The sequence below is a fragment of the Dendrobates tinctorius genome, unplaced genomic scaffold (assembly GCF_039654945.1).
Source record: "Dendrobates tinctorius isolate UK_male_01 unplaced genomic scaffold, ASM3965494v1 ptg000157l, whole genome shotgun sequence".
NCBI classification, from domain to species: Eukaryota; Metazoa; Chordata; class Amphibia; order Anura; family Dendrobatidae; genus Dendrobates; species Dendrobates tinctorius.
The window spans coordinates 10723723-10744872 of record NW_027361824.1 but is presented as its reverse complement, the minus strand read 5'-3'; the positions used below and the strand labels follow the sequence as shown (position 1 = coordinate 10744872).

General features: G+C 43.0%; 1 protein-coding gene across 1 annotated transcript in view; it reads right to left on the bottom strand.

Moving 5' to 3' along the window:
* Nucleotides 1-292: 292 nt before the first annotated feature.
* Nucleotides 293-21150, bottom strand: part of P4HA3 (prolyl 4-hydroxylase subunit alpha 3) — an 87960-nt gene continuing 67102 nt past the window's right edge. Inside the window, exons 8-13 of the mRNA XM_073548536.1 lie at nt 20024-20088; nt 3518-3677; nt 3074-3136; nt 2673-2741; nt 1640-1736; nt 293-1010 (exon numbers count right to left, since the gene is read on the bottom strand). Coding sequence (XP_073404637.1) covers nt 940-1010; nt 1640-1736; nt 2673-2741; nt 3074-3136; nt 3518-3677; nt 20024-20088 — 525 coding nt within the window. The 3' untranslated portion in view covers nt 293-939. The remainder of the gene's footprint in view (nt 1011-1639; nt 1737-2672; nt 2742-3073; nt 3137-3517; nt 3678-20023; nt 20089-21150) is intronic.

The following is a 21150-nucleotide window of genomic DNA, read 5'->3' as shown; positions in this document are numbered from 1 at the left end:
TGTCTTCTCTCAGATTTATATTGTTAAATGGTATTGAAGTGCAACAAATTTATTTTGTACCGGTCTTTACACTTTTTATGAATGTTTTTTTTATTTAGTGCTAATTTTTATGGTCGTCTCTGCTGGGAAGTCCAATGATACTTATAACGGGGGTCCTAAGGTGCCAGTGTGAATGGAGCAGTAGTGAGCATGTGCGACCACTTCTTTATTCACTGTCTAGCGGAGAGGGGGTCGCACATGTTCGCTGCTGATCCCTTTCTCAGGAACAAAGTGGGTCTCAGCCCCCAAGACCTCCAGTGATCATACATTTATTATTTTTCAAGCACATACATGATAAATGATAACGCTTTTACGTTCCCAGTGATGGATACAAAGACTGTTATGCCCATTGTTTCTCCTCCAGTCTTGGGTTTGGGTCTTCTTGATATCTTGCTTACTCGTCAGCGTCTCATTGTTCCTTTACATGTCCTAAAGTGGGGCCTTGAAGGCTCGTCTTTTCATGATCCGTCCAGGATCAGAAGACCGTGGTTTGGTCAATGATCTTAGGTTTTCCTTTTCATCCAAAAAACTTCTCCATAAATCTGGAAGATGCTGTACTTTTATTCTATTGTCTACTTCCATAAAGATCCATCAACACCAGATCCTGGAGACCTTTGTGTTTTGAGATGTGTCATTACTTTCTTTCTAGATCTGACTTATTTGCTCCACACGATAAATGGTGCCAGGACCAGGACAGAGGTCACCACTCCCTCCTGTCTGAAACGAACGACGCACCAATCTGCAAGGTTCAAGGAGCTGAAAGGCATTGACCATGCCATCATGCAGAGAAGAAAGGATGTCTACTCTTCATCCCTGATACTCGGCTCGTCCATCAATCTTCTCAGCAGCCGGATAGTCTTCCACTTCTCCTAAGACATCTGCCTGTGCATTCCGAATCCCCTAATCTCCAGGGTTCAGTCCGCACGGTCTGTTGAATTCTTGGCCGCATTCGTGGATCCATTTGTTTGCCACTGCAGAGATATATAACAAAGTGTAAACATTTGATAATTTTTGATATTTGAGAAAAATGTAGGGAATTCTAAGCTTCTTTGGAGACATCACAACAAAAGACTTAAGTATTATGGGTCAGAGTCAAAATGAAAACTCCGGATGAAAGCGTATTGTGAGCTTTGTCTCTGAGATTCCTAAGTGATGGGACTCTCCCACCGGTGCCAGAACACTTTCGTTTTGGTTTAGGTAAAGTCGGAGGCTCTAAGCTCTGGATCTCTCAGTGAAGGTCTCTTCTAAGATATATCTGTCCACCAATTCCCAAAATTGGTTGGCAAACATTGTGACCTAAAATCTGAGACGGTTGGTCATATGCAAGGGGTGTCGTCATGAACTCTTTTGTGCGTAGCTTTACTGGAAGACTTCCACAGTGACATGATAGGGAAACTGATATAGGGCCTCGATGTGGGAGGCTAGTCCTTGTATTTACTGCAGTGCCGAAGGTTGTTTTCTGCAATGATTTGGGACCTCGAAAAGATCTTCCTTTCTTAAACTTCATACTGTAGTTATAAAGTGGTTCTGGTGGGGGAACCACATAAGGAACACTTACCAATCTCTTTGAGCCATCACAGTCAACGATTACGTTACTCACCCCATTTGCTCCCGAGTAGGACCGGACAGCCGGCATGCAGGGTGTCCTCAATACCGTCACCGTTCCTCTGGAGATTCCACCAGAAGATGGCTGCATTCTATAAAAGAGGAGAAAATGGTGATTTATAAATATACTGTATATAGTCCACAGGTGTGAAGAAATTGCCGTTTTTATATGCATTTTATATAATCTCCCCTTTATCGTATTTGTAATATAATCTGCCCTTTATAGCACATTCATAATACACTTCTCTTTATCGCACAGTTATAATATAATCTGTCTTTTATTGCACAGTTATAATATAATCTGTCTTTTATTGCACAGTTATAATATAATCTGTCTTTTATTGCACAGTTATAATATAATCTGCCCTTTATTGCATAATTATAATATAATCTGCCCTTTATCGCACACTTATAATATAACCTGCACTTTATTGCAGTTATTATATAATCTGCCCTTTATCACACATTTATTAACTGCCCTTTATCGCACATTTATAATATAATCTGTCCTTTGTCGCACATTTATAATATAATCTGCCCTTTATTACATTTATGATCTGCCCTTTATCGCACTTTTATAATATAATCTGCCCTTTATTGCACATTTATAATATAATCTGTCCTTTATTGCACATTTATAATATAATCTGTCCTTTATTGCACATTTATAATATAATCTATCCTTTATCGCACATTTATAATATAATCTGCCCTTTATTACATTTATGATCTGCCCTTTATCGCACATTTATAATATAATCTGTCCTTTATTGCACATTTATAATATGATCTGCCCTTTATCGCACATTTATAATATAATCTGTCCTTTATTGCACATTTATAATATAATCTGCCTTTTATCACACATTTATAATCTGCCCTTTATCACACATTTATTAACTGCCCTTTATCGCACATCTATGATATAATTTTCCGTTTACTGCACATTTATAATATAATCTACCCTGTATCACAAGTAGGATGTACAGTACATTGCCTTCTAACAGAGACGCAGCTTATAAGCGCACCTTTATCACTGGCGTACTGAAGTTGGCGTATATAAATGCAGTTGATCCTCCCAAGTGTACAGAACTCAACTGAAATAATAAAAAAAAATCAAAACAAATAATCATTAATTGCTTATTCACAACTGACAGGATCCGAGACTAAATGAACCCTGTGATCCCCCTCCCCTGTAATTTCCTTATTACACCCTAGAACACCCGCTCTGCCTGTCTCCTCCCACTCATTTGCATAACAGGGCTGGGCTGTTCTGAGGGCTCCGCCCCCGCTTAGCAGGGGCCGCTACAGATGCTGGTGTTCTACACGGCTCCCTCTGTTGGCGAGGCAAGAGGTGACATCTGGGGTTCCATCAGTAGGAATTTACATGAACTAGAGGCAGCGATTTCCATAACTGGATGTGACTTACATAAATCATAAACGTGGCTATTCTGTTCCCCATGTTGGTGCGGTACACGGGGCTCTTACGGGACTGAAATTAAAAATGTGAGAGAAAAGAAATGAGACATCACAAATAAAAAACCCACAAAACTTAACTAGTTATTTTCACTGTAGTTTTTGCTAAAAATCTGCTATCGTTTTGAGTAAACAGTTCTGACGCAGATATATGCATCTCCATGGTAACAGAAGACAAACAAGCCCTGTGTAGTCTGGCCCCACCTAACAGACACAGTGGAGTGTGAGTACAGGACCAGACTACATTGGGTTTGTCTGTAGTCTGTTACCATGGAGACCATCTACATCAATATTCGCCCTCATCCAGGATGTGGATGTTGATAGGGTGATTTCCATGGCAACCTTGTGCCAAAAAGTGAAATATAGAGAGAAACACTCCCTGCCCTCTTCAGCATACCGTGGCGTGGTCAAAGTGTGGCTCATAGTGCCCCCCGATGCCGTAATTGACCACCTGCAGATATTCGGCGTACGGAGCTTTGGCATATAATCCGGTGGCTGCTGTGATGCGGACGTCCAGATTAGCGAGGACGGGGTGAACCGTGTCCTTTAGCCAGGCACTGCGGAGACACAACGCACACATGCAAAGAGAGTATGTCTGTGGGTCTGGCGTGGTTATGGGGGTCCTGTGTCTGGCGTGGTTATGGGGGTCCTGTGTCTGGCGTGGTTATGGGGGTCCTGTGTCTGGCGTGGTTATGGGGGTCCTGTGTCTGGCGTGGTTATGGGGGTCCTGTGTCTGGCGTGGTTATGGGGGTCCTGTGTCTGGCGTGGTTATGGAGTCCTGTGTCTGGCGTGGTTATGGAGTCCTGTGTCTGGAGTGGTTATGGGGTCCTGTGTCTGGCGTGGTTATGGGGTCCTGTGTCTGGCGTAGTTATGGGGTCCTGTGTCTGGCGTGGTTATGGGGGTCCTGTGTCTGGCGTGGTTATGGGGGTCCTGTGTCTGGCGTGGTTATGGGGGTCCTGTGTCTGGCGTGGTTATGGGGGTCCTGTGTCTGGCGTGGTTATGGGGGTCCTGTGTCTGGCGTGGTTATGGAGTCCTGTGTCTGGCGTGGTTATGGAGTCCTGTGTCTGGAGTGGTTATGGGGTCCTGTGTCTGGCGTGGTTATGGGGTCCTGTGTCTGGGGTAGTTATGGGGTCCTGTGTCTGGCGTGGTTATGGGGGTCCTGTGACTGGCGTGGTTATGGGGGTCTTGTGTCTGGCATGTTTATGGGGGCCCTGTGTCTGGTGTGGTTATGGGGGTCTTGTGTCTGGCGTGGTTATGGGGGTCCTGTGTCTGGTGTGGTTATGGGGGTCCTGTGTTTGGTGTGGATATGGGGGTCCTGTGTCTGGCATGGTTATGGGGGTCCTGTGTCTGGCATGGATATGGGGTCCTGTGTCTGGCATGGTTATGGGGGTCCTGTGTCTGGCGTGGTTATGGGGGTCCTGTGTCTGGCGTAGTTATGGGGGTCCTGTGTCTGGCGTAGTTATGGGGGTCCTGTGTCTGGCATGGTTATGGGGGTCCTGTGTCTGGCGTGGTTATGGGGGTCTTGTGTCTGGCGTGGTTATGGGGGTCCTGTGTCTGGTGTGGTTATGGGGGTCCTGTGTTTGGTGTGGATATGGGGGTCCTGTGTCTGGCATGGATATGGGATCCTCTGTCTGGCGTGGTTATGGGGGTCCTGTGTCTGGCGTTGTTATGGGGGGTCCTGTGTCTGGCGTTGTTATGGGGGGTCCTGTGTCTGGCGTGGTTATGGGGTCTTTTGTCTGGCGTGGTTATGGGGGTCCTGTGTCTGACATGGTTATGGGGTCTTGTGTCTGGTGTGGTTATGGGGGTCCTGTGTCTGGTGTGGTTATGGGGGTCTTGTGTCTGGTGTGGTTATGGGGTCCTGTGTCTGGCGTCGTTACGGGGTCCTGTGTCTGGATGGTTATATGGTCCTGTGTCTGGTGTGGTTATGGGGTCCTGTGTCTGGAGTAGTAATGTGAGGTCCTGTGTCTGGCGTGGTTATGGGGTCCTGTGTCTGGATGGTTATGTGGTCCTGTGTCTGGCATCGTTATGGGGTCCTGTGTCTGGAGTAGTAATGTGGGGGGGTCCTGTGTCTGGCGTGGTTATGGGGGTCCTGTGTCTGGCGTGGTTATGGGGTCCTGTGTCTGGCGTGGTTATGGGGGTCCTGTGTCTGGCGTGGTTATGGGGTCCTGTGTCTGGCGTGGTTATGGGGGTCCTGTGTCTGGCGTGGTTATGGGGGTCCTGTGTCTGGCGTGGTATGGGGGTCCTGTGTCTGGTGTGGTTATGGGGGTCCTGTGTTTGGCGTGGATATGGGGGTCCTGTGTCTGGCATGGTTATGGGGTCCTGTGTCTGGCGTGGTTATGGGGGTCGTGTCTGGCGTGGTTATGGGGGTCCTTTGTCTGGCGTGGTTATGGGGTCCTGTGTCTGGCATCGTTATGGGGTCCTGTGTCTGGCGTGGTTATGGGATCCTGTGTCTGGCGTGGTTATGGGGTCCTGTGTCTGGCGTGGTTATGGGGTCCTCTGTCTGGCATCGTTATGGGGTCCTGTGTCTGGTGTGGTTATGGGATCCTGTGCCTGGCGTGGTTATGGGGGGGTCTTGTGTCTGGCGTGGTTATGGGGTCCTGTGTCTGGCGTCGTTATGGGGTCCTGTGTCTGGAGTAGTAATGTGGGGTCCTGTGTCTGGCGTGGCTATGGGGGTCTTGTGTCTGGCGTGGTTATGGGGGTCCTGTGTCTGGCATGGATATGGGGTCCTGTGTCTGGCATGGTTATGGGGGTCCTGTGTCTGGAATGGATATGGGGTCCTGTGTCTGGCAAGGTTATGGGGGTTCTGTGTCTGCCATGGATATGGGGTCCTGTGTCTGGCATGGTTATAGGGGTCCTGTGTCTGGCATGGTTATAGGGGTCCTGTGTCTGGCGTGGTTATGGGGGTCCTGTGTTTGGCGTGGTTATGGAGGTCCTGTGTCTGGCATGGATATGGGATCCTCTGTCTGGCATGGTTACGGGGGTCCTGTGTCTGGCGTGGTTACGGGGGGTCCTGTGTCTGGCGTGGTTATGGGGGTCCTGTGTCTGGCGTGGTTATGGGGTCTTTTGTCTGGCGTGGTTATGGGGTCCTGTGTCTGGCGTGGTTATGGGGGTCCTGTGTCTAACATGATTATGGGGTCTTGTGTCTGGCGTGGTTATGGGGGTCCTGTGTCTGGCGTGGTTATGGGGGTCTGGTGTGGTTATGGGGTCCTGTGTCTGGCGTCATTACGGGGTCCTGTGTCTGGATGGTTATATGGTCCTGTGTCTGGAGTAGTAAGGTGGGGTCCTGTGTCTGGCGTGGTTATGGGGTTCTGTGTCTGGATGGTTATGTGGTCCTGTGTCTGGAGTAGTAATGTGGGTGGGGTCCTGTGTCTGGCATGGTTATGGGGGTCCTGTGTCTGACGTGGTTATGGGGGTCTTGTGTCTGGCGTGGTTATGGGGTCCTGTGTCTGGCATGGTTATGGGGTCCTGTGTCTGGCGTGGTTATGGGGTCCTGTGTCTGGCATCGTTATGGGGTCCTGTGTCTGGCATCGTTATGGGGTCCTGTGTCTGGCATCGTTATGGGGTCCTGTGTCTGGCATCGTTATGGGATCCTGTGTCTGGCATAGTTATGGGGTCCTGTGTCAGGCATGGTTATGGGGTCCTGTGTCTGGCGTGGTTATGGGATCCTGTGTCTGGCGTGGTTATGGGGTCCTGTGTCTGGCGTGGTTATGGGGTCCTGTGTCTGGCGTGGTTATGGGGTCCTGTGTCTGGCGTGGTTATGGGGTCCTCTGTCTCGCATCGTTATGGGTCCTGTGTCTGGTGTGGTTATGGGATCCTGTGTCTGGCGTGGTTATGGGGGGTCTTGGGTCTGGCGTGGTTATGGGGTCCTGTGTCTGGCGTGGTTATGGGGGGTCCTGTGTCTGGCGTGGTTATGGGGGTCTTGTGTCTGGCGTGGTTATTGGGGTCCTGTGTCTTGCATGGTTATGGGGTCCTGTGTCTGGTGTGGTTATTGGGGTCCTGTGTCTGGCATGGATATGGGGTCCTGTGTCTGGCGTGGTAATGGGGTCCTGTGTCTGTGTGGTTATAGGATCCTGTGTCTGGCGTGGTTATGGGGTCCTGTGTCTGGTGTGGTTATTGGGGTCCTGTGTCTGGCATGGATATGGGGTCCTTTGTCTGGCGTGGTTATGGGGGTCCTGTGTCTTGCATAGTTATGGGGGTCCTGTGTCTGGCATGGATATGGGGTCCTGTGTCTGGCATGGATATGGGGTCCTGTGTCTGGCATGGATATGGGGTCCTGTGTCTGGCATGGATATGGGGTCCTGTGTCTGGCATGGATATGGGGTCCTGTGTCTGGCGTGGTTAAGAGGTCCTGTGTCTGGCATAGTTATTATTTATATCGCACGATTGATTCCATGGTGCTGTACATGAGAAGGGGTTACATACAGATTACAGATATCACTTACAGTAAACAAACTAACAATCACAGACTGATACAGAGGGGAGAGGACCCTGCCCTTTCGGGCTTACATTCTACAGGATGGTGGGGAAGAGACAGGGCGGGGGTGCAGCAGCTGTGGTGGTGACGAGGTGTCCGTGTGGTCATTGCAGGCTGTAGGCTTTCCTGAAGAGGTGGGTTTTCAGGTTCCGTCTGAAGTATCCGAGTGTGGTTGATATTCGGATGTGTTGGGGCAAAGAATTCCAGAGAATAGGGGCTATTCGGGAGAAGTCTTGGAGGCGGTTGGGTGAGGAGCGAATAAGTGTGGAGGAGAGAAGGAGGTCTTGGGAGGACCGGAGATTACGTGAGGGAAGACATCGGGAGATTAGTTCAGAGACATATGGGGGAGACAGGTTATAGATGGCCTTGTAGGTCAGTATTAGTAATTTGAACTGGATAGGCTGAGGGAAGAGATTTGCAAAGTGGAGAAGCGGAGGAGTAGCGAGGAGAGAGATGAATTAGTTGGGCGGCAGAATGTCACGTGCCCCGTCCTGAGTGACACGGCCAGCAGGTCGGTAACTGATACAACAGGACGCGGCATGTGTGATTGTCCTATGTGACGCGGCACGCAGGCCAGTAACTAATACAATAAGACAAAGGGAATAGGGAAAACCTGGGTAACAATAACAATGGTGGCCCTGCGATAGGGAATAAGGACATGGAGACCTCCTGTACTCCCCTGAGTCAGTGTCTCTACACTCCTAACGTTCCCTAGGCCGGTTCCGCACCGGGCGCCGATCAGGAACCTCAAAACCCTGACTCGCCCTGCACCTAAACCCTCACTAGGGAATTGGTCGGTGCAGAAACTAATCCCACCACTGCACTAAACACACATAAGGAAAAGTGACAAAGCAGGGGAAACATCACTTAGCTTTGCTCTGTTGCTTACGCTCCAAGCAACAGAGCCCACCACCTGCGTGCATCTTTTCCTCCACCATGTCCGACATCTGGGTGCAGCTGTCCAGAAACGGAATCCCGCAAATGAGTCCCAACTTTTCTGCCAAAAAGTCCAGCATGCTTGAGTCCAGCTCTTAGCAACCAAGTCCAGCACCGTGAGTGCAGTTCTATACCGCAACTGCCACTCCACCAAGCCATGCAGGCACTCCTTGCTGACACCATCGCTGCGACTCCACCACGCCATGCAACACTCCTTGCTGACGCCATCGCTGCGACTCCACCACGCCATGCCAGCACTCCTTGCAGACACCATCGCTGACTCCACCAATCCACTCTAGGACTCTCTCTGAGCTGCCTGTGACTCTCCTTTTGCTCCATCCTTCACCCAGGCTTGCTTGCAAATGAACACTTTATCACCAACAGTGATTAACACACCTGATACTCTCTTATAGAGCTATCACACCTGTTACGTGATTACGTGCACAAACTAAGGTAGCCAAAGTGCAATGACCCTAATGTCCACCGGGGGGAAAACTACAACTGAAACCACCACAGTGCAATGACCCTAATGGCCACCGGGGGCAAAACCACCTTTGGCACACAGTCAAGGGAAAAAAAAGGTTACTTTGTGCATTTACTCTGTCAGATCCAACCTGGATCGTGACACAGAGTTAAGGATGGACTGGAGAGGTGCGAGAGTGTTAGCAGTGAGGCCACAGAGGAGGATGTTGCAGTAGTCGAGGCAGGAGATGATGAGGGCATGCAAAAGCATTTTGGTAGATTGAGGGTTGAGGAAGGGACGGATTCTGGAAATATTTTTGAGCTGGAGGCGACAGGAGGTGGCGAGAATTTGGATGTGCGGTTTGAAGGACAGGGCAGAGTCACAGGTCACTCTGAGGCAGTGGATTTCCGGGACAGAGGAAAGTGTGATTTCATTTATTGTGATAGATATATCAGGTAGGGAAGGTATGCGAGATGAAGGAAAGATGATCAGTTCAGAATTGTCCACATTGAGCTTGAGGAAGCGAGAGGAGAAGAAGGAGGATATGGCTGATAGACACTCCGGGATACTGGACAGCAGAGAGGTGACATCTGGGCCAGAGAGGAAGATCTGAGTGTCATCAGCATACAGGTGGTACTGGAAGCCATGGAACTTTATGAGTTGCCCCAGACCAAGGGTATAAATTGAGAAGAGTAGGGGTCCTAGAACAGAGCCTTAGGGGACTCCAACAGAGAGAGGGTGGGATGAGGAGGTAGTGTGGGAGACGCTGAATAGGCTGTTGGAGAGGTATGACGAGATCCAGGATAGGGCGAGGTCTTTGATGCCAAAGGAAGAGAGGATCTGTAGTAGGAGGCAGTGGTCAACTGTGTCGAAGGCAGAGGACAGGTCTAGAAGGAGGAGTATGGAGTATTGTCCGTTAGCTTTGGCTGTAAGTAGGTCGTTAGTAATTTTGGTCAGGGCTGTCTCAGTGGAGTGATTGGGGCGGAAGCCAGATTGTAGATTGTCAAAGAGCAAGTTAGATGAGAGGTGGGAGGAAAGTTCAGCGTGGACGTGCTGCTCCAGGAGTTTGGAAGCGAATGGAAGCAGCGATATTGGGTGATATCTGGACATAGCAGTTGGGTCGAGAGTTGGCTTTTTAAGGATAGGAGTGAGTGTGGCATGTTTGAAAGCAGAAGGGAAGGTACCGGAAGTTAGTGATAGGTTGAAGAGGTGGGTTAGAGATGGGATGAGAGTGGTGGTGAGGTTGGAGAGGAGGTGGGATGGGATGGGGTCAAGTGCACAGGTTGTGAGGTGCGATTTGGAGAGAAGATGAGCAAGCTCCCCTTCAGAGATTTTGGGGAGGGAAGTTATGGGGTTAGGGCATAGTTATGGCAATATGGGGGCTCTATGAATGGCATTATTATGGGCACTAATTTTGGTATTATGGGGGCACTGTTGTGTGATTTTTATGTATGACATTATTATGGGGGCACTGTTATGAGATTTTTGTGAATGACATTATTATGGGGCACTGTTGTGTGATTTTTATGTATGACATTATTATGGGGGCACTGTTGTGTGATTTTTGTGAAAGACGTTATTATGGGGGCACTGTTGTGTGATTTTTATGTATGACATTATTATGGGGGCACTGTTGTGTGATTTTTATGTATGACATTATTATGGGGGCACTGTTGTGTGATTTTTATGTATGACATTATTATGGGGGCACTGTTGTGTGATTTTTATGTATGACATTATTATGGGGACACTGTGGTGTGATTTTTATGTATGACATTATTATGGGGGCACAGTTGTGTGATTTTTATGTATGACATTATTATGGGGGCACTGTTGTGTGATTTTTATGTATGACATTATTATGGGGGCACTGTTGTGTGATTTTTATGTATGACATTATTATGGGGGCACTGTTGTGTGATTTTTATGTATGACATTATTATGGGGACACTGTGGTGTGATTTTTATGTATGACATTATTATGGGGGCACTGTTGGGTGATTTTTATGTATGACATTATTAGGGGGGCACTGTTGTGTGATTTTTATGTATGACATTATTATGGGGGCACTGTTGTGTGATTTTTATGTATGACATTATTATGGGGGCACTGTTGGGTGATTTTTATGTATGACATTATTATGGGGGCACTGTTGGGTGATTTTTATGTATGACATTATTAGGGGGGCACTGTTGTGTGATTTTTATGTATGACATTATTATGGGGGCACTGTTGTGTGAATTTTATGTATGACATTATTATGGGGACACTGTGGTGTGATTTTTGTGTATGACATTATTATGGGGGCACTGTTGTGTGATTTTTATGTATGACATTATTATGGGGGCACAGTTGTGTGATTTTTATGTATGACATTATTATGGGGGCACTGTTGTGTGATTTTTATGTATGACATTATTAGGGGGGCACTGTTGTGTGATTTTTATGTATGACATTATTATGGGGGCACTGTGGTGTGATTTTTATGTATGACATTATTATGGGGGCACTGTTGTGTGATTTTTATGTATGACATTATTATGGGGGCACTGTTGTGTGATTTTTATGTATGACATTATTAGGGGGGCACTGTTGTGTGATTTTTATGTATGACATTATTATGGGGGCACTGTTGGGTGATTTTTATGTATGACATTATTAGGGGGGCACTGTTGTGTGATTTTTATGTATGACATTATTATGGGGGCACTGTTGTGTGAATTTTATGTATGACATTATTATGGGGACACTGTGGTGTGATTTTTGTGTATGACATTATTATGGGGGCACTGTTGTGTGATTTTTATGTATGACATTATTATGGGGGCACAGTTGTGTGATTTTTATGTATGACATTATTATGGGGGCACTGTTGTGTGATTTTTATGTATGACATTATTAGGGGGGCACTGTTGTGTGATTTTTATGTATGACATTATTATGGGGGCACTGTTGTGTGAATTTTATGTATGACATTATTATGGGGACACTGTGGTGTGATTTTTGTGTATGACATTATTATGGGGGCACTGTTGTGTGATTTGTATGTATGACATTATTATGGGGGCACTGTTGTGTGATTTTTATGTATGACATTATTATGGGGACACTGTTGTGTGATTTTTATGTATGACATTATTATGGGGGCACTGTTATGTGATTTTTGTGAATGACATTATTATGGGGCACTGTTGTGTGATTTTTGTGAAAGACATTATTATGGGGGCACTGTTGTGTGATTTTTATGTATGACATTATTATGGGGACACTGTTGTGTGATTTTTATGTATGACATTATTATGGGGGCACTGTTGTGTGATTTTTATGTATGACATTATTATGGGGACACTGTGGTGTGATTTTTATGTATGACATTATTATGGGGGAACTGTTGTGTGATTTTTATGTATGACATTATTATGGGGACACTGTTGTGTGATTTTTATGTATGACATTATTATGGGGGCACTGTTATGTGATTTTTGTGAATGACATTATTATGGGGGCACTGTTGTGTGATTTTTGTGAAAGACATTATTATGGGGGCACTGTTGTGTGATTTTTATGTATGACATTATTATGGGGACACTGTTGTGTGATTTTTATGTATGACATTATTATGGGGGCACTGTTGTGTGATTTTTATGTATGACATTATTATGGGGACACTGTGGTGTGATTTTTATGTATGACATTATTATGGGGGAACTGTTGTGTGATTTTTATGTATGACATTATTATGGGGGCACTGTGGTGTGATTTTTATGTATGACATTATTATGGGGGCACTGTTGTGTGATTTTTATGTATGACATTATTATGGGGGCACTGTTGTGTGATTTTTATGTATGACATTATTATGGGGGCACTGTTGTGTGATTTTTATGTATGACATTATTATGGGGGCACTGTGGTGTGATTTTTTTGTATGACATTATTATGGGGGCACTGTTGTGTGATTTTTATGTATGACATTATTATGGGGGCACTGTTGTGTGATTTTTATGTATGACATTATTATGGGGGCACTGTTGTGTGATTTTTATGTATGACATTATTATGGGGGCACTGTTGGGTGATTTTTATGTATGACATTATTATGGGGGCACTGTGGTGTGATTTTTATGTATGACATTATTATGGGGGCACTGTGGTGTGATTTTTATGTATGACATTATTATGGGGGCACTGTGGTGTGATTTTTATGTATGACATTATTATGGGGGCACTGTTGTGTGATTTTTATGTATGACATTATTATGGGGGCACTGTTGGGTGATTTTTATGTATGACATTATTATGGGGGCACTGTTGGGTGATTTTTATGTATGACATTATTATGGGGGCACTGTTGTGTGATTTTTATGTATGACATTATTATGGGGGCACTGTGGTGTGATTTTTATGTATGACATTATTATGGGGGCACTGTTGTGTGATTTTTATGTATGACATTATTATGGGGGCACTGTTGTGTGATTTTTATGTATGACATTATTATGGGGGCACTGTTGTGTGATTTTTATGTATGACATTATTATGGGGGCACTGTTGGGTGATTTTTATGTATGACATTATTATGGGGGCACTGTGGTGTGATTTTTATGTATGACATTATTATGGGGCACTGTTGTGTGATTTTTATGTATGACATTATTATGGGGCACTGTTGTGTGATTTTTATGTATGACATTATTATGGGGGCACTGTTGTGTGATTTTTATGTATGACATTATTATGGGGGCACTGTTGTGTGATTTTTATGTATGACATTATTATGGGGACACTGTTGTGTGATTTTTATGTATGACATTATTATGGGGGCACTGTGGTGTGATTTTTTTGTATGACATTATTATGGGGGCACTGTGGTGTGATTTTTTTGTATGACATTATTATGGGGACACTGTTGTGTGATTTTTATGTATGACATTATTATGGGGACACTGTTGTGTGATTTTTATGTATGACATTATTATGGGGGCACTGTTGTGTGATTTTTATGTATTACATTATTATGGGGACACTGTTGTGTGATTTTTATGTATGACATTATTATGGGGGCACTATGGTGTGATTTTTATGTATGACATTATTATGGGGACACTATGGTGTGATTTTTATGTATGACATTATTATGGGGGCACTATGGTGTGATTTTTTTGTATGACATTATTATGGGGGCACTATGGTGTGATTTTTATGTATGACATTATTATGGGGGCACTGTTGTGTGATTTTTATGTATGACATTATTATGGGGACACTGTTGTGTGATTTTTATGTATGACATTATTATGGGGGCACTGTTGTGTGATTTTTATGTATGACATTATTATGGGGACACTGTTGTGTGATTTTTATGTATGACATTATTATGGGGGCACTGTTGTGTGATTTTTATGTATTACATTATTATGGGGACACTGTTGTGTGATTTTTATGTATGACATTATTATGGGGGCACTATGGTGTGATTTTTATGTATGACATTATTATGGGGGCACTATGGTGTGATTTTTATGTATGACATTATTATGGGGGCACTATGGTGTGATTTTTTTGTATGACATTATTATGGGGGCACTGTGGTGTGATTTTTTTGTATGACATTATTATGGGGGCACTGTGGTGTGATTTTTTTGTATGACATTATTATGGGGGCACTGTGGTGTGATTTTTATGTATGACATTATTATGGGGGCACTGTTGTGTGATTTTTATGTATGACATTATTATGGGGGCACTGTTGTGTGATTTTTATGTATGACATTATTATGGGGGCACTGTTGTGTGATTTTTATGTATGACATTATTATGGGGGCACTGTTGTGTGATTTTTATGTATGACATTATTATGGGGACACTGTTGTGTGATTTTTATGTATGACATTATTATGGGGGCACTGTTGTGTGATTTTTATGTATGACATTATTATGGGGGCACTGTGGTGTGATTTTTATGTATGACATTATTATGGGGAACTGTTGTGTGATTTTTATGTATGACATTATTATGGGGGAACTGTTGTGTGATTTTTATGTATGACATTATTATGGGGGCACTGTTGGGTGATTTTTATGTATGACATTATTATGGGGGCACTGTGGTGTGATTTTTATGTATGACATTATTATGGGGGAACTGTTGTGTGATTTTTATGTATGACATTATTATGGGGGCACTGTTGGGTGATTTTTATGTATGACATTATTATGGGGGCACTGTGGTGTGATTTTTATGTATGACATTATTATGGGGGAACTGTTGTGTGATTTTTATGTATGACATTATTATGGGGGCACTGTTGGGTGATTTTTATGTATGACATTATTATGGGGGCACTGTGGTGTGATTTTTATGTATGACATTATTATGGGGGCACTGTTGTGTGATTTTTATGTATGACATTATTATGGGGGCACTGTTGTGTGATTTTTATGTATGACATTATTATGGGGGCACTGTTGTGTGATTTTTATGTATGACATTATTATGGGGGCACTGTTGTGTGATTTTTATGTATGACATTATTATGGGGACACTGTTGTGTGATTTTTATGTATGACATTATTATGGGGGCACTGTGGTGTGATTTTTATGTATGACATTATTATGGGGGCACTGTTGTGTGATTTTTATGTATGACATTATTATGGGGGCACTGTTGGGTGATTTTTATGTATGACATTATTATGGGGGCACTGTGGTGTGATTTTTATGTATGACATTATTATGGGGGCACTGTTGTGTGATTTTTATGTATGACATTATTATGGGGGCACTGTTGTGTGATTTTTATGTATGACATTATTATGGGGGCACTGTTGTGTGATTTTTATGTATGACATTATTATGGGGGCACTGTTGTGTGATTTTTATGTATGACATTATTATGGGGACACTGTTGTGTGATTTTTATGTATGACATTATTATGGGGGCACTGTTGTGTGATTTTTATGTATGACATTATTATGGGGGCACTGTTGTGTGATTTTTATGTATGACATTATTATGGGGGCACTGTTGGGTGATTTTTATGTATGACATTATTATGGGGGCACTGTGGTGTGATTTTTATGTATGACATTATTATGGGGGCACTGTTGTGTGATTTTTATGTATGACATTATTATGGGGGCACTGTTGTGTGATTTTTATGTATGACATTATTATGGGGGCACTGTTGTGTGATTTTTATGTATGACATTATTATGGGGGCACTGTTGTGTGATTTTTATGTATGACATTATTATGGGGGCACTGTGGTGTGATTTTTATGTATGACATTATTATGGGGGCACTGTTGTGTGATTTTTATGTATGACATTATTATGGGGGCACTGTTGTGTGATTTTTATGTATGACATTATTATGGGGGCACTGTTGTGTGATTTTTATGTATGACATTATTATGGGGGCACTGTTGTGTGATTTTTATGTATGACATTATTATGGGGACACTGTTGTGTGATTTTTATGTATGACATTATTATGGGGGCACTGTTGTGTGATTTTTATGTATGACATTATTATGGGGGCACTGTTGTGTGATTTTTATGTATGACATTATTATGGGGGCACTGTTGGGTGATTTTTATGTATGACATTATTATGGGGGCACTGTGGTGTGATTTTTATGTATGACATTATTATGGGGGCACTGTTGTGTGATTTTTATGTATGACATTATTATGGGGGCACTGTTGTGTGATTTTTTTGTATGACATTATTATGGGGGCACTGTGGTGTGATTTTTATGTATGACATTATTATGGGGGCACTGTTGTGTGATTTTTATGTATGACATTATTATGGGGGCACTGTGGTGTGATTTTTATGTATGACATTATTATGGGGACACTGTTGTGTGATTTTTATGTATGACATTATTATGGGGGCACTGTGGTGTGATTTTTATGTATGACATTATTATGGGGACACTGTTGTGTGATTTTTATGTATGACATTATTATGGGGGCACTGTGGTGTGATTTTTATGTATGACATTATTATGGGGACACTGTTGTGTGATTTTTATGTATGACATTATTATGGGGGCACTGTGGTGTGATTTTTATGTATGACATTATTATGGGGGCACTGTGGTGTGATTTTTATGTATGACATTATTATGGGGGCACTGTTGTGTGATTTTTATGTATGACATTATTATGGGGGCACTGTTGGGTGATTTTTATGTATGACATTATTATGGGGGCACTGTTGTGTGATTTTTATGTATGACATTATTATGGGGGCACTGTGGTGTGATTTTTATGTATGACATTATTATGGGGACACTGTTGTGTGATTTTTATGTATGACATTATTATGGGGGCACTGTGGTGTGATTTTTATGTATGACATTATTATGGGGACACTGTTGTGTGATTTTTATGTATGACATTATTATGGGGACACTGTGGTGTGATTTTTATGTATGACATTATTATGGGGACACTGTTGTGTGATTTTTATGTATGACATTATTATGGGGGCACTGTGGTGTGATTTTTATGTATGACATTATTATGGGGACACTGTTGTGTGATTTTTATGTATGACATTATTATGGGGGCACTGTGGTGTGATTTTTATGTATGACATTATTATGGGGGCACTGTGGTGTGATTTTTATGTATGACATTATTATGGGGGCACTGTGGTGTGATTTTTATGTATGACATTATTATGGGGGCACTGTGGTGTGATTTTTATGTATGACATTATTATGGGGGCACTGTGGTGTGATTTTTATGTATGACATTATTATGGGGGCACTGTTGTGTGATTTTTATGTATGACATTATTATGGGGGCACTGTTGGGTGATTTTTATGTATGACATTATTATGGGGACACTGTTGTGTGATTTTTATGTATGACATTATTATGGGGGCACTGTGGTGTGATTTTTATGTATGACATTATTATGGGGACACTGTTGTGTGATTTTTATGTATGACATTATTATGGGGGCACTGTTGTGTGATTTTTATGTATGACATTATTATGGGGGCACTGTGGTGTGATTTTTATGTATGACATTATTATGGGGGCACTGTTGTGTGATTTTTATGTATGACATTATTATGGGGGCACTGTGGTGTGATTTTTATGTATGACATTATTATGGGGGCACTGTTGTGTGATTTTTATGTATGACATTATTATGGGGGCACTGTTGTGTGATTTTTATGTATGACATTATTATGGGGGCACTGTTGTGTGATTTTTATGTATGACATTATTATGGGGACACTGTTGTGTGATTTTTATGTATGACATTATTATGGGGGCACTGTGGTGTGATTTTTATGTATGACATTATTATGGGGGCACTGTGGTGTGATTTTTATGTATGACATTATTATGGGGGCACTGTGGTGTGATTTTTATGTATGACATTATTATGGGGGCACTGTTGTGTGATTTTTATGTATGACATTATTATGGGGACACTGTGGTGTGATTTTTATGTATGACATTATTATGGGGGCACTGTGGTGTGATTTTTATGTATGACATTATTATGGGGGCACTGTGGTGTGATTTTTATGTATGACATTATTATGGGGGCACTGTTGTGTGATTTTTATGTATGACATTATTATGGGGGCACTGTTGGGTGATTTTTATGTATGACATTATTATGGGGGCACTGTTGTGTGATTTTTATGTATGACATTATTATGGGGACACTGTGGTGTGATTTTTATGTATGACATTATTATGGGGGCACTGTTGTGTGATTTTTATGTATGACATTATTATGGGGGCACTGTTGGGTGATTTTTATGTATGACATTATTATGGGGGCACTGTGGTGTGATTTTTATGTATGACATTATTATGGGGGCACTGTTGTGTGATTTTTATGTATGACATTATTATGGGGGCACTGTTGTGTGATTTTTATGTATGACATTATTATGGGGGCACTGTTGTGTGATTTTTATGTATGACATTATTATGGGGGCACTGTTGTGTGATTTTTATGTATGACATTATTATGGGGGCACTGTTGTGTGATTTTTATGTATGACATTATTATGGGGGCACTGTTGTGTGATTTTTATGTATGACATTATTATGGGGGCACTGTTGTGTGATTTTTATGTATGACATTATTATGGGGGCACTGTTGGGTGATTTTTATGTATGACATTATTATGGGGGCACTGTTGTGTGATTTTTATGTATGACATTATTATGGGGGCACTGTTGTGTGATTTTTATGTATGACATTATTATGGGGGCACTGTTGTGTGATTTTTATGTATGACATTATTATGGGGGCACTGTGGTGTGATTTTTATGTATGACATTATTATGGGGGCACTGTGGTGTGATTTTTATGTATGACATTATTATGGGGGCACTGTGGTGTGATTTTTATGTATGACATTATTATGGGGGCACTGTTGTGTGATTTTTATGTATGACATTATTATGGGGGCACTGTGGTGTGATTTTTATGTATGACATTATTATGGGGGCACTGTTGTGTGATTTTTATGTATGACATTATTATGGGGGCACTGTTGTGTGATTTTTATGTATGACATTATTATGGGGGCACTGTTGTGTGATTTTTATGTATGACATTATTATGGGGGCACTGTGGTGTGATTTTTATGTATGACATTATTATGGGGGCACTGTTGTGTGATTTTTATGTATGACATTATTATGGGGGCACTGTTGTGTGATTTTTATGTATGACATTATTATGGGGGCACTGTGGTGTGATTTTTATGTATGACATTATTATGGGGGCACTGTTGGGTGATTTTTATGTATGACATTATTATGGGGGCACTGTGGTGTGATTTTTATGTATGACATTATTATGGGGGCACTGTTTTGGGCATTATTATAAGACCTCCATGACTCGTATAGTAGTGGGGTAATTGTGGGGTGACATGATAACTCTGTGTACCCGGCATACAGTCATCCGGTGCCGATAATTGGGGATGGCACGTAACCTGTACAGCGCCTCCCGGCAGCAGAGGAGGTGATTACCTTTTGCTGGTCCTGTATTCCGCCTGCGCCTGCTGGACCCCGGAGGCCACGACTGAGCGCTGCAGCTGCAGGACACGATGGGCAGATATCACCCGGATGCAATGTTACTATGGGTTACGCAACATTCTAATACAAATCTCAAAACTAAAAACCTGCAGGAATGACCCTACAATATAGGTCGTAAATGAGCATTTCCCACCCTTCACCCAGCTCTCCCAGAACCCTGATAGACAAACTCTACCTAATTATACAGGACATGTATCAATGACTATCTGGGCTCTGTAGGAAAACTGGATGATGACATGCTGGAATCCCACTAATGCCAGCCGCCACACAACTTTCCTGGAAACAGATAATAAAGAGTTAAAAGCAGATTTAGTTCCCAATTATTTCCAGCTTTGTGTTTTGGAGGCTTTTATAGGGCGGCGGGAGATCTCGCTAATTTCACCACGCTTTCCGGGGTCACTGCCAGATCGTATGAGCAGAAGGAAAAAGCTGCGTCATTAATGATTGCCGAATCCTAAGGGTGTGGAACGAAGAACGGCCTCATAACATCATAGTGCGGAGGAACAATGTGTCTCCACAGAGACCAGCAAAGATCCAGACTATATACCACGTATCACAAGTAAGAGAGCGCAGCTCCGGAGTATCATACAGGATCAGTAATGTATGTGCACAGTGACTGCACCAACAGACTAGTGAGCGCAGCTCTGGAGTATAATACAGGATGTAACTCAGGATCAGTAATGTAATGTATGTACACAGTGACTGCACCAGCAGAATAGTGAGCGCAGCTCTGGAGTATAATACAGGATGTAACTCAGGATCAGTAATGTAATGTATGTACACAGTGACTGCACCAGCAGAATAGTGAGCGCAGCTCTGGAGTATAATACAGGATGTAACTCAGGTTCAGTAATGTAATGTATGTACACAGTGACTGCACCAGCAGAATAGTGAGTGCAGCTCTGGAGTATAATACAGGATGTAACTCAGGTTCAGTAATGTAATGTATGTACACAGTGACTGCACCAGCAGAATAGTGAGCGCAGCTCTGGAGTATAATACAGGATGTAACTCAGGTTCAGTAATGTAATGTATGTACACAGTGACTGCACCAGCAGAAT